This window comes from Diabrotica virgifera, chromosome 6 (genome assembly GCF_917563875.1).
Source record: "Diabrotica virgifera virgifera chromosome 6, PGI_DIABVI_V3a".
Classification (NCBI taxonomy): Eukaryota; Metazoa; Arthropoda; class Insecta; order Coleoptera; family Chrysomelidae; genus Diabrotica; species Diabrotica virgifera.
Window position 1 is genome coordinate 161,800,447 of NC_065448.1, and position 22,090 is coordinate 161,822,536.

The 22,090-nt window shown below is 33.5% G+C and overlaps 2 protein-coding genes across 4 annotated transcripts in view; both read left to right on the forward strand.

The window, feature by feature from the left end:
• LOC126886404 (zinc finger protein 45-like) overlaps positions 1-22,090 on the forward strand; it is a 174,883-nt gene that overhangs the window by 34,416 nt on the left and 118,377 nt on the right. Inside the window, exon 2 of one of the 2 annotated variants that reach the window (XM_050653339.1) lies at positions 394-1,203. In XM_050653339.1, coding sequence (XP_050509296.1) covers positions 394-1,203 — 810 coding nt within the window. Of the gene's footprint in view, positions 1-393; positions 2,124-22,090 lie in introns of those variants that run through there. The other variant, XM_050653338.1, reaches the window with a different exon arrangement.
• The window catches only part of LOC114335576 (zinc finger protein 227-like), a 102,754-nt gene continuing 90,452 nt past the window's right edge, over positions 9,789-22,090 (forward strand). For both annotated transcript variants that reach the window (XM_050653336.1, XM_050653335.1), the window contains exon 1: positions 9,789-10,179. In XM_050653336.1, the coding sequence (XP_050509293.1) occupies positions 9,948-10,179 (232 nt within the window). In that variant the 5' untranslated portion in view covers positions 9,789-9,947. The remainder of the gene's footprint in view (positions 10,180-22,090) is intronic.

Here is a 22,090-nt window from a genome sequence, read left to right on the forward strand (position 1 = left end):
AATACAAAATACTACTAAAATAAACAAAAATGTTGTTACTAAGTAAAACATTTTTCCAATAATTTATTTAATGTGACTCATTTATATTGGCAATTCAGACATATATTATACATTTTTAAGTAGAAGACTTTAAAATGATATTGTCAATATTTATGAGTTGCGTTCCTGGGACGACTTTACTGAAAGATAGTTCATTCGATTACATGAAATCAACCCAAGAATATCCGTCACTAAAAAATCATAGCATGTGATCTGTCTTTGAAAAAGACAACCAAATGCAACGATGACAGTAAAATTCTCTAAAATAAAATTTTATTTTATTTATTACATTCCTTTATTTCTGAAATAATTTTTCTGCTCCAGTAAAATGTTTATAGTTGATTTGTATTTTAGGTTGTTCCCAGGAAGAGAACCAACCGAACATTATGGAAATGTTACTTTCATCTCACAAAGAAAAATATACAGGTCAACATGGACAAAGACCTTACAAATGTGAAATTTGTTTCAAGCAGCTCACTACTAAAAGTCATTTGAAAAGACATTTGAGTAGACATACTAGTGACAGACGTCGCCAGTGTGAAATTTGTTTGAAGCAGTTTTCTCAAACAGGTCATTTGAAAAGACATTTGAGAACACACACTGGAGAAAGACCTCACCAGTGTGAAATTTGTTTGAAGCAGTTTTATCGAAAATGTATTTTGAAAAGACATTTGAGAGTGCACACTGGAGAAAAGCCGTACAAGTGTGAAATTTGTTTGAAACAGTTTTCTGAAGCAGGTAATTTGAAAAAGCATTTGAGAACGCACACTGGAGAGAAACCTCACCAGTGTGGAATTTGTTTTAAACAGTTTAGTGAAGCAGGCAGTTTGAAAATACATTTGAGAGTGCACACTGGAGAAAAACTTGCAGTACACAAGTGTGAAACTTGTTCAAAACTGTTTAGTAAAGCAAGTATATTGAAAGTCCATTCGAGAGTGCACACTGGAGAAAGACCGTACAAGTGTGAAATTTGTTTGAAGCAGTTTATTCGTAGAAGTCATTTGAACCTACATTTGAAAGTACACACTGGAGAAAATGTGTACAAGTGTGAAATTTGTTTTAAGCAATTTACTCAAGCATGTAATTTGAAAATACATTTGAGAGTGCACACTGGAGAAAAACCTCACCACTGTGAAGTTTGTTTTAAACAGTTCAGTCAAGCAGGTAGTTTGAAAACGCATTTGAGAACACACAGTGGCGAAACACCTCATCAGTGTGAAATTTGTTTTAAACAGTTTAGTCAAGCAGGTAGTTTGAAAACACATTTGAGAGTGCACAGTGGAGAAAATCCGTACAAGTGTGAAATTTGTTTGAAACAGTTTTCTGAAGCAGGTAATTTGAAAAAGCATTTGAGAACACACACTGGAGAAAAACCTCACCAGTGTGAAATTTGTTTTAAACAGTTTAGTGAAGCAGCCAGTTTGAAAATACATTTGAGAGTGCACACTGGAGAAAAACTTGCAGTACACAAGTGTGAAACTTGTTCAAAACTGTTTAGTAAAGCAAGTATATTGAAAGTCCATTCGAGAGTGCACACTGGAGAAAGACCGTACAAGTGTGAAATTTGTTTGAAGCAGTTTATTCGTAGAAGTCATTTGAACCTACATTTGAAAGTACACACTGGAGAAAATGTGTACAAGTGTGAAATTTGTTTTAGGCCATTTACTGAAGCATGTAATTTGAAAATACATTTGAGAGTGCACACTGGAGCAAAACCTCACCACTGTGAAGTTTGTTTTAAACAATTTAGTGCAGCAGCTAGTTTGAAAATACATTTGAGAACACACACTGGAGAAAAGCCCTAAAAGTGTGATATCTGTTTGAAACAGTTTAGTCAAGCAGGTAGTTTGAAAATATATTTTCGAGTGCACACTGGAAAAAAACTTAACAAAACAGTTTAGTGAAGCAATTAGTTTGAAAACCCATTTGGGAGAACACACTGGAAAAAACTACAAATCTTGAACTTGTTTAAAACAGTTTATTACTGCAAGTGTAACGGTAGCTCTGTTAAACATCAGACTGTAAAACACAGGTTTTATTTAAGTAAAAGTATTATTCTTAATAAATAATTAACAAAAATAAAATTATCTGCTCTGTTTAATAAGAAAAATAAAATTCAATACAAATTCTACGATACACTGTGGATATCTGCGAACAATAAATACAGTTAATTGAAACGAAAATACGATGCGTTAGTAAGTATAAACACACGCGTCAAGTAAAAAGAACGATCGGTCCTTGTTCTGGATTGGTGGTGGACGGGGATCAATATTCGATCCGGTAAGGAACAGGAAGGCGACCAATCAATACTCGGTTGCTGCAGCAGGACGATTTGGTCTAAGGCCCATCCTTTAAAATCATAACTGTAAATTTCAGTTGGCTATCCCTATTTCAAAAATTTCTTTCTGCACGTAAACAAAATCCTATCCCTATCCAATTTGTAACCGCGCTTGACACTGCCGTAGCGTAACAGTGGAATAAAATTAATACCAAAATGAATTATTTTAACAGATTGTACAAATAATATTAAGGCGATTGCGTAATAGACCGCGAACGAGAAGTAAACTGAAAGCATCAGCAGATTCACAATTAAATATGGTAAACAACTGTTTGGTGTCACTGTCACTTGTGCTGTTAATAATTTTTCTTCTCAAAATAAATTTTGTCGAACAATCTTTTTCTAATTTAATTAAAAGAGGATGTCTGGTAACTCTGAAAATATGGATTTATTTTATGAGCTTTTAATATTTTCGTTTCTTATGATTTTACAACTAATTTATGCAATATGTGTACAATCACAAAGAAGGTTTGTCAGCATAAAGATAAAAAGCATATTATTATATCATTCAAATATGTATATTATTATTATGTATCATATTATACTATGATCTGCATTGATTATACAGATGAGGACATTTTTCCAATAAAGAAATCAATAGGTCGTCATTAATTTTAATGTAAAATGAATAAAAATTGTCACTAAAACTTGGTCACTCGTACTTTGAACAAATTTATATTGGGCATTTGTTGACGGTATTTTTAATACTGCCTTCTGATTGGTTCCGAGAATACAACGGGAACTTTCATCATTTGGGAACGAGAAAGTTGAAACATGGGCAACTTCACCGTTCTCATCGTTACCGGGCGGCTTCTCGTTCTCAGTTATGGTGCATCCATGATACTATAAATAAAGAGATAGTATTTTCCCGTAGCTCAAATACATCCGAGTTCGCGCGTTGATTACGTAACTGGAGACCGGAAGTTGAATTTGAATTCTTGTTAAAGTTAAATGGGATTTGTATGCATTATGTGATGAAATTATTCAATTAGCAAAATAACATTAAACTTCTCGAAAAGAATTTAGTGTCGATATTCCAGTCAAAATAACTGTCAAAGATAAAATATAAAATACAATCGCGAACAATTCAAAGTAATCCGACATTACGAATGATTACGAACCATTACGAACTTGCCGGTTTTCAGTTACGTCACGACTTCCGGATGTGCAATATACAGTCGAATCCGCTTATTGGAATAACCTTCGTGCTAACTAAAAGTATTCCTTTAACCGGGATATTCTAATAACCGATCATTGGTGGCTAGCAAAAACTTTTCGGGACCTCAAATTTATACTCCTTAAAGCGGGATATTCCTTTAACAGGTACCCTAATAACACAAAACATTCCAGGAATGTTCCTAGAAGGTACACACAGGACATTGAAAACATTCCTGGAATGTCCCTAAAAGCACACGAACGTCCCTGGAAAGTCCCAGAAAAGTGCTGTGTCAGCATTTTAAACATTCCTTGAATGTCTTGTTGGAACATTCCATGAATGTCTACGAATGTTCTTAGGACATTCAAAGTATATTTTTTAGACATTCTCTGAAATATATCGTCAGTGATGTGACAATACCTCCTATATGTTTTTTCATGAGTTTTGCAGGAGACGAAAAACATTTTTTAAGGTCACCTCCTGTTTTCATACGTAAGTTTTGACTTGTTTTGTAGTAAATAGATAGTTGAATTTACTACAAAACAAGTCAAAAAATATATGAAAACAGGAGGTGGCCCAAACAAGTTTTTCATCTCCCACAAAATTCATGAAAAAGCAGATAGGAGGTATTGTCACTTCACCGACAATATACCAGAAGTATATGTGGTCGTACCAAATAATACATCCTTGATAAATATAAACATTTTTATTGCACAAAATCTTGTCATGTATTTTTTTCCATAATCATTACTACGATGACGATTCATTGTATTGAATTGTACATTACAATTACAATCTGGTCATAACTCTGACCAATGAGCAATTTTAATTTAACCTAAATTACTACTGTTCCTTAAAATGAAGGTGAAGAGCTTACCCCATAGCGTCTCTTATCTAATCTAACAGGCACAGAAGCACTATGCCTGCTTTTCTAACCGCACTATTCTAACATACACAGGCACACAAGCATTATGCTCTGCTTTTCACTATCACATATCACTCAAACTAGTTCAAAAGGCTTTGTCCTCTTCAATCTTCTAGTTTGCCTAGTAGTATCGAGGAGCTGGATTTCCTCAATATTCTTGTAGGTACTTAGGAAGTTGTTGCTTGTGACTTCCAACTTTAAAACAAATCCAGCTGTAAAATATTTATGTGCCTGAAGGCTTTTGTATGCTTTCATCTGCTGCTTAGAGTAGTAACTGTGAGACTCCACCAGATATAATCAACTATTTATAATGGATAAATATCTATAATAGTAATTTGGTGGAATGCACTTTATGGTAAAATCCAATTCTGACTGAATTGTATATGGATCTAAATCCCCAATTATTTTCAGCTTCAATAAATATCTAAAACAATAAAAGAAATAATGTTATTGCTTGCAAAATTCATCAATATTGATAAATATCAGAGAAAAATGAACAGTAAATAAAAATTGTTTCCCCTACCTTTCTCCAAACATCTGGAGTTTCCAATAATAATTTCCTTAAATAATTACTTTGCAGTGTGATAAAGTTTATAAAGTTCACAAAATACAGCAAACGAAATCCAAATGAAACCAAAATAGACAAAATACGACGATAAACAATGAAGAATGAAATGAAATTATTACAAACATAACCTCTGTAACCTGTAACTTTTTGTTGTATGCCAACCAGAAGTCACGTGGTTTGGACATAATGTACACGCGCGGCAAATTTGAAAATGAATGCAAATTGAATAGTAAATGGCCTCTTAAAATATAGGACATTGGTAGTATGTTCATAGAATGTTTTGTGGTAACATTCCACGAATAACTTAATCAGATGTTCACCGAATGTTCCTTGAATGTCCAGGACATTCAAACATTAATAGAACTTTGATAGTACATTCCTGGAATATTTTGTGTTGTTAGGGTATTCTAATAAGCGGGTTCGACTGTATTATCTTGTTATTTATAGTATCATGGGTGCATCTAAACATTGATTTACGTAGAGGTTAACTTTTTCCCAGGGGTTCCCGTTTCCCAGGGCAATTGTACAGCCGCCTTTGAGATTGCTCTTTAATCTTCTTTTTCAACATATTTTAATATTTATTATGCTACTCCCGCCGAAGACAATTCCAAAGACAAAAGAATTATAATAAATATATGTATTTACTAAAAACACCAATATATTTTTTCACGTTATTTACACTGATACGTACGTAATTTGACATATTTAACAACTAACTTAAGACTTTCACGTGCGCGTACTTCATACTGTCGTTTTTGTAAAAATTCACTTTCAACATTTTTGTAAATCGCGACTAAAGAAATATAACCTCAAAAATATTTTTCCATTCGTTCATGATCAAGATCTTGGCATCTTTCAATAACCATCTCAACAAGCTCCTTTGGATACTTCGACGATTTTTCCTTGGTATTCATAGAACAAAATGAAGCCTCGGGAACATACTCTGATCAATGTTATTTTACTCGATTTGATAGCAGTTTCCTTTAAATTCGTAGCTCTTACAGGAACGACATCTCGAACTCTCATAAAAGCTTTTGCCGTTAAGAAGTCGACTTCCACATCTTCGACCAGTCTTAAACTTCCATCTCAGCAGTGTCCATCAAGCCTAGTCATCAGCATTTTCTCACTATAACCGGGCATAGTTACGTCACATGTAGTTAGTAAGCCGATAACGTCTTCTTTGTCGTCGTGAAAAGGTAACTCTTCACCATTGATCTCGAGAACTCCATTTTGAACATCCAATACAGCCCCAACTTTTTTTAGTGCATACATCCCCAATATGAGATCTTTGGAGATCTCGGCAATTAATACTTGGTGTTAAACCCATAGCCTATAGAATCAAAACCTGCTAAATCTATGTTTTGAAATTTTGTCAGGAGGCTAAAAAAACATTAAAAATGTGAATTTTCCAAATAGTATCCGGCATTTCTCAATCAAAGGGGTATCAATTAATATCATAGAATGACACACTAATTTGTTATTTTTCTGCATGTCCCTGATATCTTCAGAAACTTGCACTTTTTGTTTGGATTTAGCAGAACGAAAAATTTGGATTTAGCAGGTTTTGATTCTGATGGGCTCAATTAATACTTGGTATGGCCGATGGATACTGACATATTAGCCTCGCCATAATATGTATTAATTAGCTCACCAGCTGCTGTCGCAGCATAAGAAAACGTCATCATCATCAGCCTCTCTCAATCCACTGCTGGACATAGGCCTCCCCTGTTTGTCTCCAAAGTGTTCTATCTTGTGCTTGCTGTATCCAGTTTTTTGTTGTCCTTCGTAAGTCATCTTGCCATCGTGTTGGTGGTCTTCCTCTGCTACGTTTATCGGCTCTTGGTCTCCATTCAACTAGTTTACGAGTCCATCGTCCGTCCTTCATTCTGGCAACGTGTCCAGCCCATTTCCATTTTAAGTTACAGCTTAAGAAAAGCATAAGAAAACGCCCTATTGTTATTTAGCTTTGTTCGTGGAGCCGATCACTGACTTCTTCTTTACGTGCCATCTCCGCCACGGAGGTTGGCAATCATTACGGCTATTCTGATCTTAGAAATCACTGACTATAATCTGTCAGAATCTGCCTAAATATTATAATCTGTCAGATAAATTAGTTATCATTACGGCTATTCTGATCTTAGAGAACACTGACTATAATCTGTCATAATCTGCCTAAATATTATAATCTGTCAGATAAATTAGTTAGTAGAAGAAACGTTAAATGACCCCGCAGAAACCTTATGGGAAATGGCTCTCTGTCAAATGCTCTGAAACTTTGGGTTCTAATAGTCTTTGATGTGTAGAACAAAAGACTCAATGGGCGCATAGCTCCAAAAATCATGCTTTTAAGATATAAGCCTCTGAAGTTATAGGTACAGTGAAGACGTTTGAGTTGGAATAAATTCATATTCCCGAGTATGGGCGACTCTGGTGATAAATTACGAATCAGGTCGATTTTTATTTTTAAATTATAATTTTTTGGCATATATACCATACTAGTGACATCATCCATCTGGGCGTGATGACGCAATTGATTTAATTCTCTATTCACTACTATAAACATTAACATACTTATTTATACAGGGTGGCCAAAAAAAATTTTGAATTAAATGAATTGGGACAAAAAGAAGAATGTATAATTTATTTAATTCGAGTTACGGTTGTCCGAAAATAGGAAAAAATGTTTATTTGTTAAATAAATATTGTTTTTCGCTTAAATTCAATATTAAACCTGCCACCCACCTGCCTCTTAGCAGTTTAAACATTTAATTTAAACGAAAAGCAATGTTTTATTTTTTAAAATAAAATTTTTTTCTGTTTTCTGACAGCAGTAAAATGTATTTCGAATAAAATAAATTATATACATTCTTCTTTTTGTCTCAATTATTTTAATTAAAAAAGATTTTGCGCACCCTGTATCATGATACTATAAATAACAAGATAATATATTGCACATCCGGAAGCCGTGACGTAACTGGAGACCGGCAAGTTCGTAATGGTTCGTAATCATTCGTAATGTCCGATTACTTTGAATTGTTCGCGGTTGTATTTTATATTTTATCTTTGACAGTTATTTTGACTAGAATCTCGACACTAAATTCTTTTCGAATACATTGAAGTTTAATGTTATTTTGCTAATTCAATAATTTCATCACATAATACATACAAATCCCATTTAACTTTAACAAGAATTCAAATTCAACTTCCGGTCTCCAGTTACGTAATCAATGCGCGAACTCGGACGTATTTGAGCTACGGGAAAATACAATCTCTTTATTTATAGTATCATGCCCTGTATAAATAATTATGTTAATGTTTATATTGGTGAATAGAGAATTGAATAACCTTTCAAATGAGCTATCACACGACCCCTATTTTTATTTAAAAAAAAACTCATCGACTGCGTCATCACTCCCAGATGGATGACGTCGCTAGTATGATATATATGCCAAAAAATTATAATTTAAAAATAAAAATCGACCCTGATTCGTAATTTATCTCCACGCCCATTCTCGAGAAAATGAATTTATTCCAACTCGAACGTCCTCACTGTACCTATAACTTCAGAGGCTTATATCTTAAAACCATGATTTTTTGGAGCTACGCGCCCATTGAGTATTTTGTTCTACACATCAAGGACTACCAAAACCCAAAGTTTCAGAGCATTTGACAGAGAGCCATTTCCCATAAGGTTTCTGCGGGGTACTTTCTGTTGCATACTCATTACTGTTCAGTTATCGTCTAATTATTTTAACTGTACTAAGTTCCTTCGACTAATTTAGAATGATTAATGGGTTGTTAAAATATGTTATCTTTAGCGGCTTCTGGAATGTCTTAAACATATCGAATTTCAGTGATAAAATGTGCATTCCCACCGATTTGGCATTTCGACTTTACGTATTAATGATACTACACATCGACGTACGGTACGTTTTAAGGCGGCTGCACAATTGACCGGGAACGGGAACGAGAACGGAAACTGAAAGCATCAGCAGATTCACAATTAAATGGTTAACAGCTGTTTTGTGTCATTGTCACTTGTGCTGTTAATTATTTTTCTTCTCAAAATAAATTTTGTGGAACGATCTTTTTCTAATTTTATTAAAAGAAAATGTCTGTTAACTCTAAAAATATGGATTTATTTGATGACGAGCTTTTAATATTTTCGTTTTTTATGATCTTGGACCTAATTTACACAATATGTGTTCAATCACTAAGGTTTGTCAGCATAAAGACAAAAAGCATATCATTCGAATATTTATATTACTTATTATTATGTATCTAATTACCATATAAGTACGTACTATGATCTACATCAATCATCATACGGATGAGGACATTATTTTTCCAATAAATAAATCAATCGTTCGTCATTTATTTTAATGCAAAATGTATAAAAATTGTCAGTAAAACTTGGTCACACACTTATAACAAATTTTTATTGGGCATTTGACAGTATTTTTAATACTGCCTTCTGATTGGTTCCGGGAATACAACGGGAACGAGAAAGTTAAAACATGGTCAACTTTCCCGTTCCCGTTACCGGACAGCTTCTCGTTCTCGGTTATTGTGCATCTACAACATTAATTTACGTAGAGGTTAACTTTTTTTCCGTTCTCGTTCCGGGCAATTGTGCAGCCGCCTTTACTTTATGTTTTGATAACCCATGAACAAAGATAATATGGAACAACACTATCAAACCTAACCGAATTCTGTTTTCTGGGTGTATATTTACGTCATTGTCGTTGTCAGTTGTCAAAAGAATATGGATGGAAAATTGCGAAAAGAAGATGAACTGATAAACGCAAAATACAGTTCTTACTGGTTCTTATTTCCTCTTAAAATTTGTTAACTCAGTCAGTGACTACTTTTTGGATGTAAACATAAAATTGCAGTTGGTACATAAATCAAATTTAATAACATGGAAATAAAACAAGAAGTTGGTGAAAAAACTTTAAAAATAGAAATAGATGACCAGTGTGTTGGTCCTTTGGATGTCTTCAAAATAGAAATCAAGGAAGAACCCAAAAGAGAGACTGCATACCAAACATTTGATTATTTAGACTCTAATGAATTCACTGTAAGCACTGAAGTAGAACGAGGTGAAGATAAATTTATACCATTTGAAGAAGATCCAACAACAAATGAAGAAAGTAAGTTTTTTTTTATTTAATAAAATTTCAGCAGGAATCTTATGAACATTGCCATCTGATCATTTACTATGATCAATAAGCAAGGTAGTTCTCATCATCATTCAACGCAGAGCTATCCACTTTTGGATACATATAGGTCTGCCTCAGTCTTCATGTATTCCTGTCTTGTGCAGGACCATCATGTTTGCGGATGACATCTACTCCGATATGCTTCATGTCTTGTCTACAGTTTATTATACATTGTGTCCCTCTGTTAGCTCTGTTCTAGCTTCGTGCCTCGCCCAATTCCACTTAAGTGTCATAATTCTTTCTATAGCATCTGTGACTCCTGTTCTCCGTTTTATTTCCTTGTTCGTAATCCAATCCCTACGAGAAATGCTGAACATCGAGCGTTATATGGCTCTTTGTGTAACACGAATTTTATTTCTTATTTTCTTAGTTAATGTTAAAGTTTCTGCACCATATTATGTAAGTACTGGCAACACGCACTGATTAAAGACTTTTCTTATGAGATACATAGGCAGTTCTGACTTTAGGACGTAACTCAGCTCGCCGAATGCCACCCAAGTGAGTCCTATGAGGCGGCTTAGTTCGCACATTCAATTATCTCTTCCTATGTGTATCTCATGCTCCAAGTAGGTACTTATAAAAGTGGTTTCTTTGATATGCTTGCCATTTACTGAAATCTTTTTGCTTAACACAAGATTTGTCATGATTTGTGTTTTTGTGTGGTTGACTTTTAATCCAACTTGTAGGGAGGTTAGATATAGGTTCTCCAGTTGCAATCAAAGATCTTATACACATAGATTTGGCTAACTCCGAAAAATAGCGTAACGCGGAGCAGTTCGGGTAGGTGGTCTATCTATCTCTCTCTACTGGCGCTTAGCTTTCTCTCTCTAGCATATGATGGCTGCTGCCTCTGTGTAACTGTCGTTCCATTACTCCCACCTCTTGGTAGATACGCTCACACTCGCACGACAAACAAAGATAGCTAGACCACCGTACTTGATATCGACATTACACCCTGATGCATTGTTTAGCATATCAATAGCCAGATCTATTCTTAACATATCTCTGGTTGCAATACTGCATCATCAATGCTGTCAGCAAAAAGGACCTTAACGTCAGTGAACCTCAAATGAATAAGTATTTCTCTGTCGACATTAATTTCTTTTTCACTCAAACTTGCCCTCTCAATGGTAGAGGAGCCCAAGCGGGGATTTTTGCAGTTACTTGAGCGCGTCAGATTATCATATGGGGAGAAACGTGGTACCCTGCAGATGCACCTCTACTCTGGCTCTTAACATAGGGGCGTTCGTTCAGGGGGGCCCGAAAAAAAAATCTATCCTTAAAAATTTCACTAGTTTCACAAAAAAAAGCGAATATTTCGCTAAATGATCGTCAGATCGAAAAACTAAAAACCATGTGTTCAATATTTTTCAAAAATCTATCAAAAGATACCAAACATGACCCCCACGGAGAGGGGTGGGGGTAGATTTAAAATTTTAAATACAAATCTCGGGATATTTTGCAAAATAAACATCAGATCGAAAAACTGCAAAATACAGTTATTCAATAGTTTTGAAAAATTTATCGAATGGTACCAAACACGAACCCCCACGGATGCGGGGTGAGGGGTTACTTTAAAATCTTAAATAGGAGCCCCCATTTTTTATTGCAGATTTGGATTATTTGCTTAAAAATAAGCAACTTTTATTCGAAACATTTTTTCGAATTCTGGATAGATGGAGCTATAATCGAAAAAAACGATTGTAGGAAATGGAAAATTAAATTAAAAAATGGAAAGTCCCCACTAATATGGAAAATTTTACTTAACTTTTTTTTTGGTTTTAGGACCTAATAATCACAACCCAATAGGTCCCCAAAGCGCTCGAGTGACTGCACATTTAGCATACTTTCCTCCCTTACTATAAACATATCGCTTGCTGAGAACATTAGTTTTACGTAACTTCAAAAACATAGTTTGTAGTAAAGAGTGTTTAATGTTTTGGGAGGAATGCAATCTTTAAAGAATACTACTGACATATAACGCCATCAAGTGGTTTATAGTAGAATTATACTTCTGTCATTAAAGCATAATATCAAGTTCAATATTAGGAGTCTAATAGGTTAAGTAACAATTGGTATTTTTTGAGTTACGTCACTAATGTTCTCAGCAAGCGATATGCTCTTATAAGGTTGTAAACAATTTTGGTGAAATTGTATCTCCCTGTCACACTCCCCGTTTTATTTTAAATATGTTGGTCTTTTTATCTGCCACTTTCATGCTTGCTGTCGCATCTTGATAGATGTATTTCAAGTCATTTATTTATGTTAATATACAAAAATACTTACATACGTCAAAAAATAGTGTACAACTTTGGTTCACAGATATAAAATACAAATATAAAAACACAAGATATAAAATAAAAGTATAAAAACACAAGGTATAATATGAAATAATACTTACATCAATTAAGACAAACACTTTCTGGGTTCCTAAGAATAAACAAAGTATAATTCAACAATTCACAACCCAGTTCCAAACATTAAAGTTTAAAATTCATCACTGCTGTAAAATGCTTGACCTATGAGAAAATTCTTTAGTTGTTTTCTAAATTGTAAAGTTAGCAATTCAGTAATTTCAGTAGGCAACTTGTAAAATGTTACACCATAAGAGTTTGGTCCGTCTCTACTTCTTTGGAGCCTGGTGTAGGGCAGTATTAAGGCATGCTTATTTCTGGTTTCATATCAGTGTACATCCTCATGTCTTTGATGACAGTCTATGTTTTGTTTCACATGAACAAGACTCTCCAGAATAAATAGCGAAGGCAGAGTTAGTATGTGCAGTGCAACAAATGCTTGCCGACATTCCTTCTGATAGGACAGGCCAGCAATTATCCTTACTATTCTTCTCTGAATACGAAAGACATCTTTGGCTCCAGCACTGTGACTCCATGCCAAAATTGCATAGCTGATGTGTGAATGACACAGTGCAAAATAGGCCTGTTGTAAAGTGAACTGAGATACACACTCAGAAAGTCTCCTAATCAGAAAAGTTGTAGTTCCTAACTTAGCAACAAGGGACCAGCTTTTCAACATAGTCCTGTCTCCAAGTAAACCCCCAAAAATTTTATTTTTTTGTCTGCATCTCCAGATGGAAGCTGTCTTGTTGAAAAAATCAAAGACTGGGTTTTATTGATGTTTAGAAGCAACATATTTGCTGCAAACCATTGTTCTGCCTTATGTTGTGCTTGTTTTGATGCCTCTGTTGCTGCCCTACAATCCCAATCTTTGCAGGTAATAGTAGTATCATGAGCAAAATGAGTAAATGAACTGGTAAGGTCTGTCTGTGGAAGATCATTAATATAAATTAGAAATAAAAGTGGTCTCAATATTGACCCTTGAGGTAATCCGATATTTATAGCTCTCTCTGCAGACCTCACTCTACCCAACTGCACACTCTGCTTTCTATCGGAGAGATAGCTGGAGATCATTGCAATGCTAGGTACTATCTCCAAAACCATATCTCTCCAATTTCCTGAGAAGCAGTTCATGTGAAACACAATCAAAAGCTTTGCTCAGGTAACAAAATGTAGCCGACAGATAGCAGCTCTGCTCTAAAGCCTCTTGAATCTTCATCACTAAGTCCATGATGGCTTTTGTCGTATTTAGACCCCTCCTAAAATCAAACTGACTATTTGTCAGTTTTCAAACAAATTTTGTCAAACAAATTTTTGGATTCAAAGTACTTAATAATCATTGCTGCCATACATTTCTAACTCAAATACCTTTGATATTATAGGAATGAGTGATATTGGCCTATAATTGGATGGGCCATCATTGTCACCCTTCTTATAGATCGGTACCACCACTGCTTTTTTGAGCAGATCAGGAAATATGCTTTCCTTAAAGCAGTTCTGATATATCTGGCATGTGTAAGTCACCCTGGGAGCTAAGGGTGGTAGTCTTCAGGTTCTTTTCAATGTTAAGTAGTTAAGGGAGAATAAAACATCTTCACTCGACAAACACCAAGTTTATTCTGATCTTTTAATTATATTATTTTCAATAATCAAAGTGTGTTATTGTTACAAATACACGGGTTGCTTATTCAGCGCCTGTGGCTCAAGGATTCGACACTCAATATTTAAATAAACAATCAAGGTAAATGTTAGTCACGGGAAAACCCAACACCCATGTATCTCTGGGAATAGCCACGGGAATCATGCGGGTAGAAGAAGAAGTAGTGACAGATGAAGTTTTTGACAAAACAAACGATGATGTGACAGAGACAATAAATGAAAATAAACATAACCAAAATCAAAAATATGAATGGAATAAGGTGCTATCCAAGAAAAAAAAGCATCCCTCACGTAAGGATACTAGGCCCGCTCCTAAACTGGGCAGAAGTAATGACTGCACTCTAAAAGCCGCAATTTCATGTCCATTGGAGTGGATATTTATATCCGGTCTCGATCCAAAGACTGAAGCCAAGGATGTCAGGGAGTATTTAGAACAATTAAAAATTACCAATTAAAAATTACAATGTTATAAACTACGAACCAAAAAAAGACAACCACTGTAGTTCTTTTAAGGTGGGGGCCCCTTCAAATCACAAGGTCAACTTCATGGATGATGAACTTTGGCCAAATGGTGCTCTAATAAACCATTTTATAAACCTGCAGCGCCCCACTCTACCAAAATAGCTTTGAATGGGGTTTATGGAGACTCACCACTGGAAAGTGTAAGTCCTGCGCATGACAAAAATAATATAAATTATAATAAGACATTTTATTCAAAATTTAGTTTTAAGGTTTTATTTATTAATGTTTTGTCCATAAAAAATAAGATTAATGAGCTGGAGGCTTTCATGACTGGGAGAGAACCGGATGCACTCTGTCTGGCTGAACACTGGCTATCAGATCTGGAATACAGGTCCTTAAGAGTCTCCAATTTTCTGCCAGCTTCAGCCTTCTGCCGATCAAACTGTAAGGGAGGCGGAGCAGCCATTTTAATAAATAAAAACATTCTCTTTAAAGAGTGGCATAATGTAAAAGATCTGTCCATACAGGGACAAATTGAATTATGTTGTGCATATATTGAAAAATATAAGTTATATTTATTAACTGTATATAGGCCTCCGTCAGGCTCTTTTAACGTTTTTATTGAAGTACTGGAGGGAGCTTTACAATCACTTAACCCTACTAAGAAAATCTTGATTCTTGGGGATTTTAATATTCATTTTAATACAGATTCTCCTCACTGTACAGAATTATGTAACCTAATGCATAGTTTCGGTTTTCATCAAAATAATTTCAAAGCCACCAGACAGAAAAACTGTCTCGATAATGTTTTTTCCAATTTGGATCCACAGGACCTTCAGTTACAAGTGTTTTTTAGACCCATCACTGAGAGAGGAAGATACTTGTTCTTCTCTATGATAGAGGACATTTCATGGGACTTTATTAATGACACTAATATGAATGCGAATAATAAGTTTTCCTATTTTGTTCACATCATTTCCAATGCATTCTTGACCTGTTTCCCGGAAAAGTCTTACTCTAAAAGAAAGGGTCATGCGGGTGTGGTGAGTTGGTTTAATGATAGCTTGAGAACAATGCGTGATAATATTCAATTTTTTATAGAACTTAATAAACAGCTTGATGCACCAAATTACCTACAGGAATACATAAAAATATTAAAAATGAATATCGGACAGCAATAAAAGCAGCAAAGAAAGCTACCAATGACCAACTAATTTCAAACTCTCATAACCCGATTAAAACAATGTGGAATATCATTAATGAGTATAGAGGCATCACAAAAACTGAAACTAATTCTAATATAACACCTGATCAATTTAATCAGTATTTTTTAAACATTGCCTCCGAGCTGCATAGCCATACTCCTGCACCCCACAATGACCCACTCAACTATGCACCACCTTATGCTGAACAGATGTTTGAATTCCAACCAGTCTCTTTTAATGAGGTAAGAGATATTGTGAACTCTCTCAAAAATAAAAAGTAAGGACCCATTTAATTTAACTGTCAGCTTAATCAAAGGGATAAAAAATCTAATAATATGTCCTCTGACCAAGCTCATAAACTTATGTATAGCTGAGGGGGTTTTTCCTGAAGTTTTAAAAACTGCGGTGGTCATTCCGGTTTTTAAAAAGGGAGAGACAGATCAAATGTCTAATTACAGACCTATCTCTCTGTTACCTATATTCTCGAAGATATTTGAAAAATGTCTTGCTGGAAAAAAGCAAGTTTCTTTGAGTCTAACGGGCTCTTCGTTGAATCTCAATTTGGCTTCAGAAAGGGTTTGAAGACTGTTCAGGGTATTTTGAATCTTGTAACATACATCCAAGATGCTTTTGAACAAGGTAACTATGTGTCTTCCAACTTTTGCGACCTAAGTAAAGCCTTCGATTGTGTGTCCCACAAAATTCTTACTGCTAAATTGAGTAAATATAACTTCTCAATCTCCAGTATATCATTGATAAAAAATTATTTGACGGACCGCTGCCAGAGGGTGAGATTTGCAGGTGTTGAATCGGAGAGAGGATGCTTGCGCATAGGAGTTCCTCAAGGCTCTGTGTTGGGTCCCTTATTATTCTTGATATACATCAATGATTTACCACTTTCATGTCAAACTGCGCATTTCACTCTCTTTGCAGATGACACAACAATCTCATCCTGCAGTAAGGATTTGGTAACAGCAATGGGGAGTTCGTGGGGTTCAATGTCGGAGGCAGAACAATGGTTCCATTCTAATAGGCTGTTTCTCAATACAACCAAAACACATTCCTTACTTTTTTCAACTAGAAATATTCCTGATGAACTGGACAATGCATCCTGTGCTAAATTTCTTGGTGTTCTGCTGGACCCTGGTCTGATATGGGATGCTCATACCACCTCTTTAGTGGCAAAGCTATCATCAAATACATTTTTGCTTCGTGGACTTTCATCCTGTGTTTCCGCTTCCATACTGAAGCAGGCATATTTTTCTTTGTGTCACTCACATATCTCCTATGCTATTCTCGCATGGGGCCATAGTGCAGGAGCGAAGGATGTATTCAGACTGCAGAGAAGGGCCATTCGCATTGTCGCAGGCTTGCCATATAGAGCCGATTGCAGACAAGTTTTTATAGATTGGAAAATATTAACATTACCTTGCCAGTATATATATGATAATCTTATATATGTAAAATGCAATATGCATAAATTCCAGACTCATGAACAGATTCATAATATTAACACACGCTTTAGAGGGAACCTTGCCCCAAAGTTTCGTAGGCTGGAGAGGTGCAGAGATGGCCCATCATGTCTGGCTATACATTTCTTTAATAAATTACCCCTAATAATTCGAGAACTGTCCTTAGATACATACAAAATAAAAATCAAAGAACTTCTTTTGGTGGGTGCTTACCATTCTCAGGAGGAATATCTCGGGGCTACCCTGTTGTGATAGTCCTACAGCTCTCTTAAATGTTCTGTGTGCTCTTGTGTTTTTATGCTAATATTCTAACTTTGTGTTAAGTATTTAGACTAGGTGATAAAATTTTATAGATTTTACTTATTAAGTGTTAGCTTGCCAATGTATTTCAATGATGCATTTTAACAGACTTTGACTTATGTAAATACTTTGGATATTGACATCAATAAACTGAATAGTCGATATTACACAATCTTGACCCAGTTCAATATTGGATATTATTTAATATTAATTCATCTTCTGATACTGATAAAAATCTTAATGTCATAATCTTATTCCAGGACACCATCCCCCTACGGTTTAAGATTTTTTTATTATCTGATTTACGAAATGAAAAAAATCTTAATTGGTATTAGGATAAATTATACGGTTTACTAACAAATACTATTTTTTTTATACCTCGGCCAAAATTGTGTCATATTATTATACTGACCTATCCAAAGGAAAATGAAACTATGTACAAGCTTGCTTATTTTACACTTTTACTTTTATACGCCAATAAAACACAAACATTACCTTGAAACCATTAAACCTAAATATAACTACATAATATACATAATTTACAAACACTAACTTCAATAATGTAAAATATTGTCTATTCTATTTTATTTATTTATTTTTTTTTTTAATTGGCTTTGGCATGAACCAATTAGCCAGACTTATTTTTTATTTATGAAATATAAAGGGAGCATTTTTTTTGATCCAATATAAATAAATTGATTTTCCAAATTCTCACACCCTAGGATAATGTTATTGTGTTAGTAAAATGTGTGTTTCTGTTTAGTGCATTTTTTTATATGTATATTTTTTTTTATTTTTTTTTAATTATATTTTTGTTTTTTTTAATGCTTTATTTATGTAGTATTTTGTTTAGTTTTATTTCCTTTTTTTTCATTGTTTTTTTTTTTTTGTTTTTTTTTTATTTGTTTATCATTATTTTACTTTTTTTTTAACTTTTTTTTTTTATTTTTTAATTATTTTTTTTTGTTAATTTTTTCGTGAACACACTTACAATAATATTTTGTATCGCAGAATTGCTTACAATGGTGTTAGTTTTTTACAATTTCATTTTGCAACGAATTAAATGATTATACAAACATTGATATAAGTTAATATTATTACTAAAAATTATACAATTTAGACTGGTTGGCAAACAGAATTTGAGATTTACCATTTCTTCGAAAAATGATTCTATGCTCTTCTTATTTCTTGAACATTCTAGGATTACATGGTTCATATCACCAACTTCTCCGCATGGACAATATGGGTTTTCATCCAGTCCTATTTTATATTTGTACAAAGGAGTCATAGCATGATTAGATCTTATTCTGTTTATTGTAACAATGAAGTTTCGTTTGGTTAATTCATGAAACCAGCTTTTCAATGGTATGTTATTTTGGTGGCCGACATAGTTAAGCCCTGTGACTGATGAATTATATTCTTGCTGCCACAATTGTTTTAAATGTGAAGTAAACTTGGAGGTAAGATCTGTATATGGAACAATATTGGTGGTTAGATGGTAGCCTGTGTCAGTGGCTGATTTGGCTAGTGTATCCACTGCATCATTACCTTTTATTCCTGAGTGCCCTTTAATCCACACTACAGTTATTGTTTTCCTTTGTTTTGTTGCTTCAAAGTTCAGTTTTAATATTTCTGCCTCTATGTTAGTAAGGTTTTTCGATGATTTCAAGTTTGTTATTCGGTCAACTGCACTTTTACTGTCAGTGAATATAACATGATTCTGTGTGTTTCTCGACTGGACGTATCTAAATGCATTTGCTATGGCAATTGTTTCGGCGGTATATATGGAACACTCATCTGATAGCTTGAACTTGTAATATTGGGAAGAGTTTGCGTCATAAAAGGCACAGCCTACTTTTCCATTCAACTTGGATCCGTCAGTATATATGTATTGGTGTTCAGGCCATCTTCCATTAATGGTTTCTATATTCTATTTTATTTATTTTCTTATTACTCGCGAAATTCTACACTCAGAAATTATATTTTATACTTTAACTCAAAGATTTAAAAAGAAATTACAACATAAACTCTTAAAATTTAATTAACTCTGTTACTAGACCTTTTTAAGATAATTATTTGGATGTTCTTACTTTTTACATATTCTTCTATTAAAAATTTCTCTCTTCTTCTTCCTCTTCTTCTTGTCCGGTACTTTACTAATACATATTTTTCATTTTCTTTATACTTAGTACTTTCTTCACAGTGTACTATTAAACATAATTCTTCTTCATATTTCTTCATTTTCATTTACTTCATATATCATATAATATCTTCCTTCATATATATTCATATTATTTGTCATAATTCTTCCTTAAACTCATATTTACTTCATATTTTTTTTCTTCTCTAACCCATACCTACTTGGTGGGTAGTTGTGTGTGTGTGTGGTTGGGATATTGACTGCGAAACCTAAGGCTTCATTCGCCTAATCATATTTACCTTTGATTCTTATAACAAAAAATAAAATTTATTTAAAATAACATTTTATATCAATAATATTAATGTTTTTAAACAATATCAGTATGGTAAAAAATTCTACATCCTACAATTGGCAAACTTACAAATCACATAATAATAATGTTCGTACACAGTTTTCCAATATTATCCAGTTCCGAATCCAGTGGTTATATTTCTCCCGTATTGCCCAGTGTCGCTTCCAATGATTGATTTTTTTTTTAATATTTTTTTATTATTATTTTTTTTATTATATTTTTTGATTGTGCTCATAATTTTTTTTTTGATTTTTTTTTATTTATTTATTTATTGATTTTTTGGTCTTTTTTTGTCTCATTTTTTTTTATCTTTTTTAACCAATTTTTTTTGTATTAAAATGATTTTTTTTTATTTTATTTTTTTTTATCTTTTCAAATTATGTAGTACAATTTTGGTATACATTTTTTTTATAAACTAATACTTCAAATTATTATATTTAAACTGCTTATGTGTTGATATAACAACTTATAAACTTCTAAATTGTTCGACACTATTAGTTCATAAAGGTTGATTGGTTTTACTAAAAATTTCATTTTCATAATTAATTCCATAAACATATTGATCTTCGTTCTATTTTTATTACAATTTAATATCATATGTTCTAGTGTGCTATATTCTCCACATTCGCAGTTTGGGGAATTTACCATTTTTAATTTAAATAAGTGTGAAGGTGCTAGTGAATGATTAAATCTGATTCTACAAATAATTCTAATTACATCTTTTTTTGCAATGCCATTAGAGAACCATGGTTTAGTAGGAATTTTCGGCTGAATACTTTTATAAAAAAGTCCTTTGGTGGAATCACTATATATATCCATCCATTCGTGCCTAATTATATTTTTGGAAATACTATATAGGTCTTCTGGAATGAACGAATATTTTACAAAATTATCAGAATCTAATGCTTCCTTGGCGAGCATGTCTACTTTTTCATTATGGATAATCCCACAGTGAGCTTTAACCCAAACAAACTTAACTATTTTTCCTTCTTCGTGCAAGTTTTTAAAATTAACTAAAATATTTAGTAAGAGATAATTAATACTACAATTAGTTGATATGTTTTTAAGTTTATCTAAAACACTTACAATCTGATATTATTAAAAATTTTTGCTTACTAAATAAACTATTTTTTATGTATTTTAAGGCTTCTAATATACCGATTTGCTCAGCTGAATAACTTGAAAATTCACTCGGAAGTCTTTTTGCCTCGAAATAGTTTTCTATAGGGTCCCAAAATGCACAAGACGTTTTATCGTCTTTTTTAGATGCGTCTGTAAATACGATATGATGATTTTTAAAATAATTTTCTATGTCTGAATTAAACATCATATTTCTCAACGACTTCGGATACATGGAATAATCTCTTAGAAATCGTATTTCTATCTCAGGCACATCAGTTATGTTTGTTTGGTATATTGGCAACATTTCGTTTCTATACATTGTTTCTTTATATTCTAAACAGTCTTTATATGATTCACATAAAATAAGTGATTCCTTTTTCTTCCAGTACTTATTAGTCAAATTCGTTATAAATAGGTTGTGTTTACTAACTAGACTACTATTTTTAGATAAAATTTTCCACAAAAAATTTATTAGAGATATTTTCTTCTTAACTGTAAAGGCATTTCGCAGCATTCCACGTAAATATTTGAAACTGGTGTACTTTTAAAGGCTCCAATGGACAATCTTAGGCATTTATTTACTAAATTATCTATCATTTTTAAGTTACTGGAGGCTGCTTGGGAGTATAGAAAGCATTCGTAATCAAGAATTGATCTAATAAATGATCTATATAATAACAGGGACATTTCTGGATCGGCTCCCCAGCTGTAAGAACTTACAGCCCTTAATATATTTAGTCCTTTCTCGGCTTTTTTTAATATTCTTTCTATGTGTT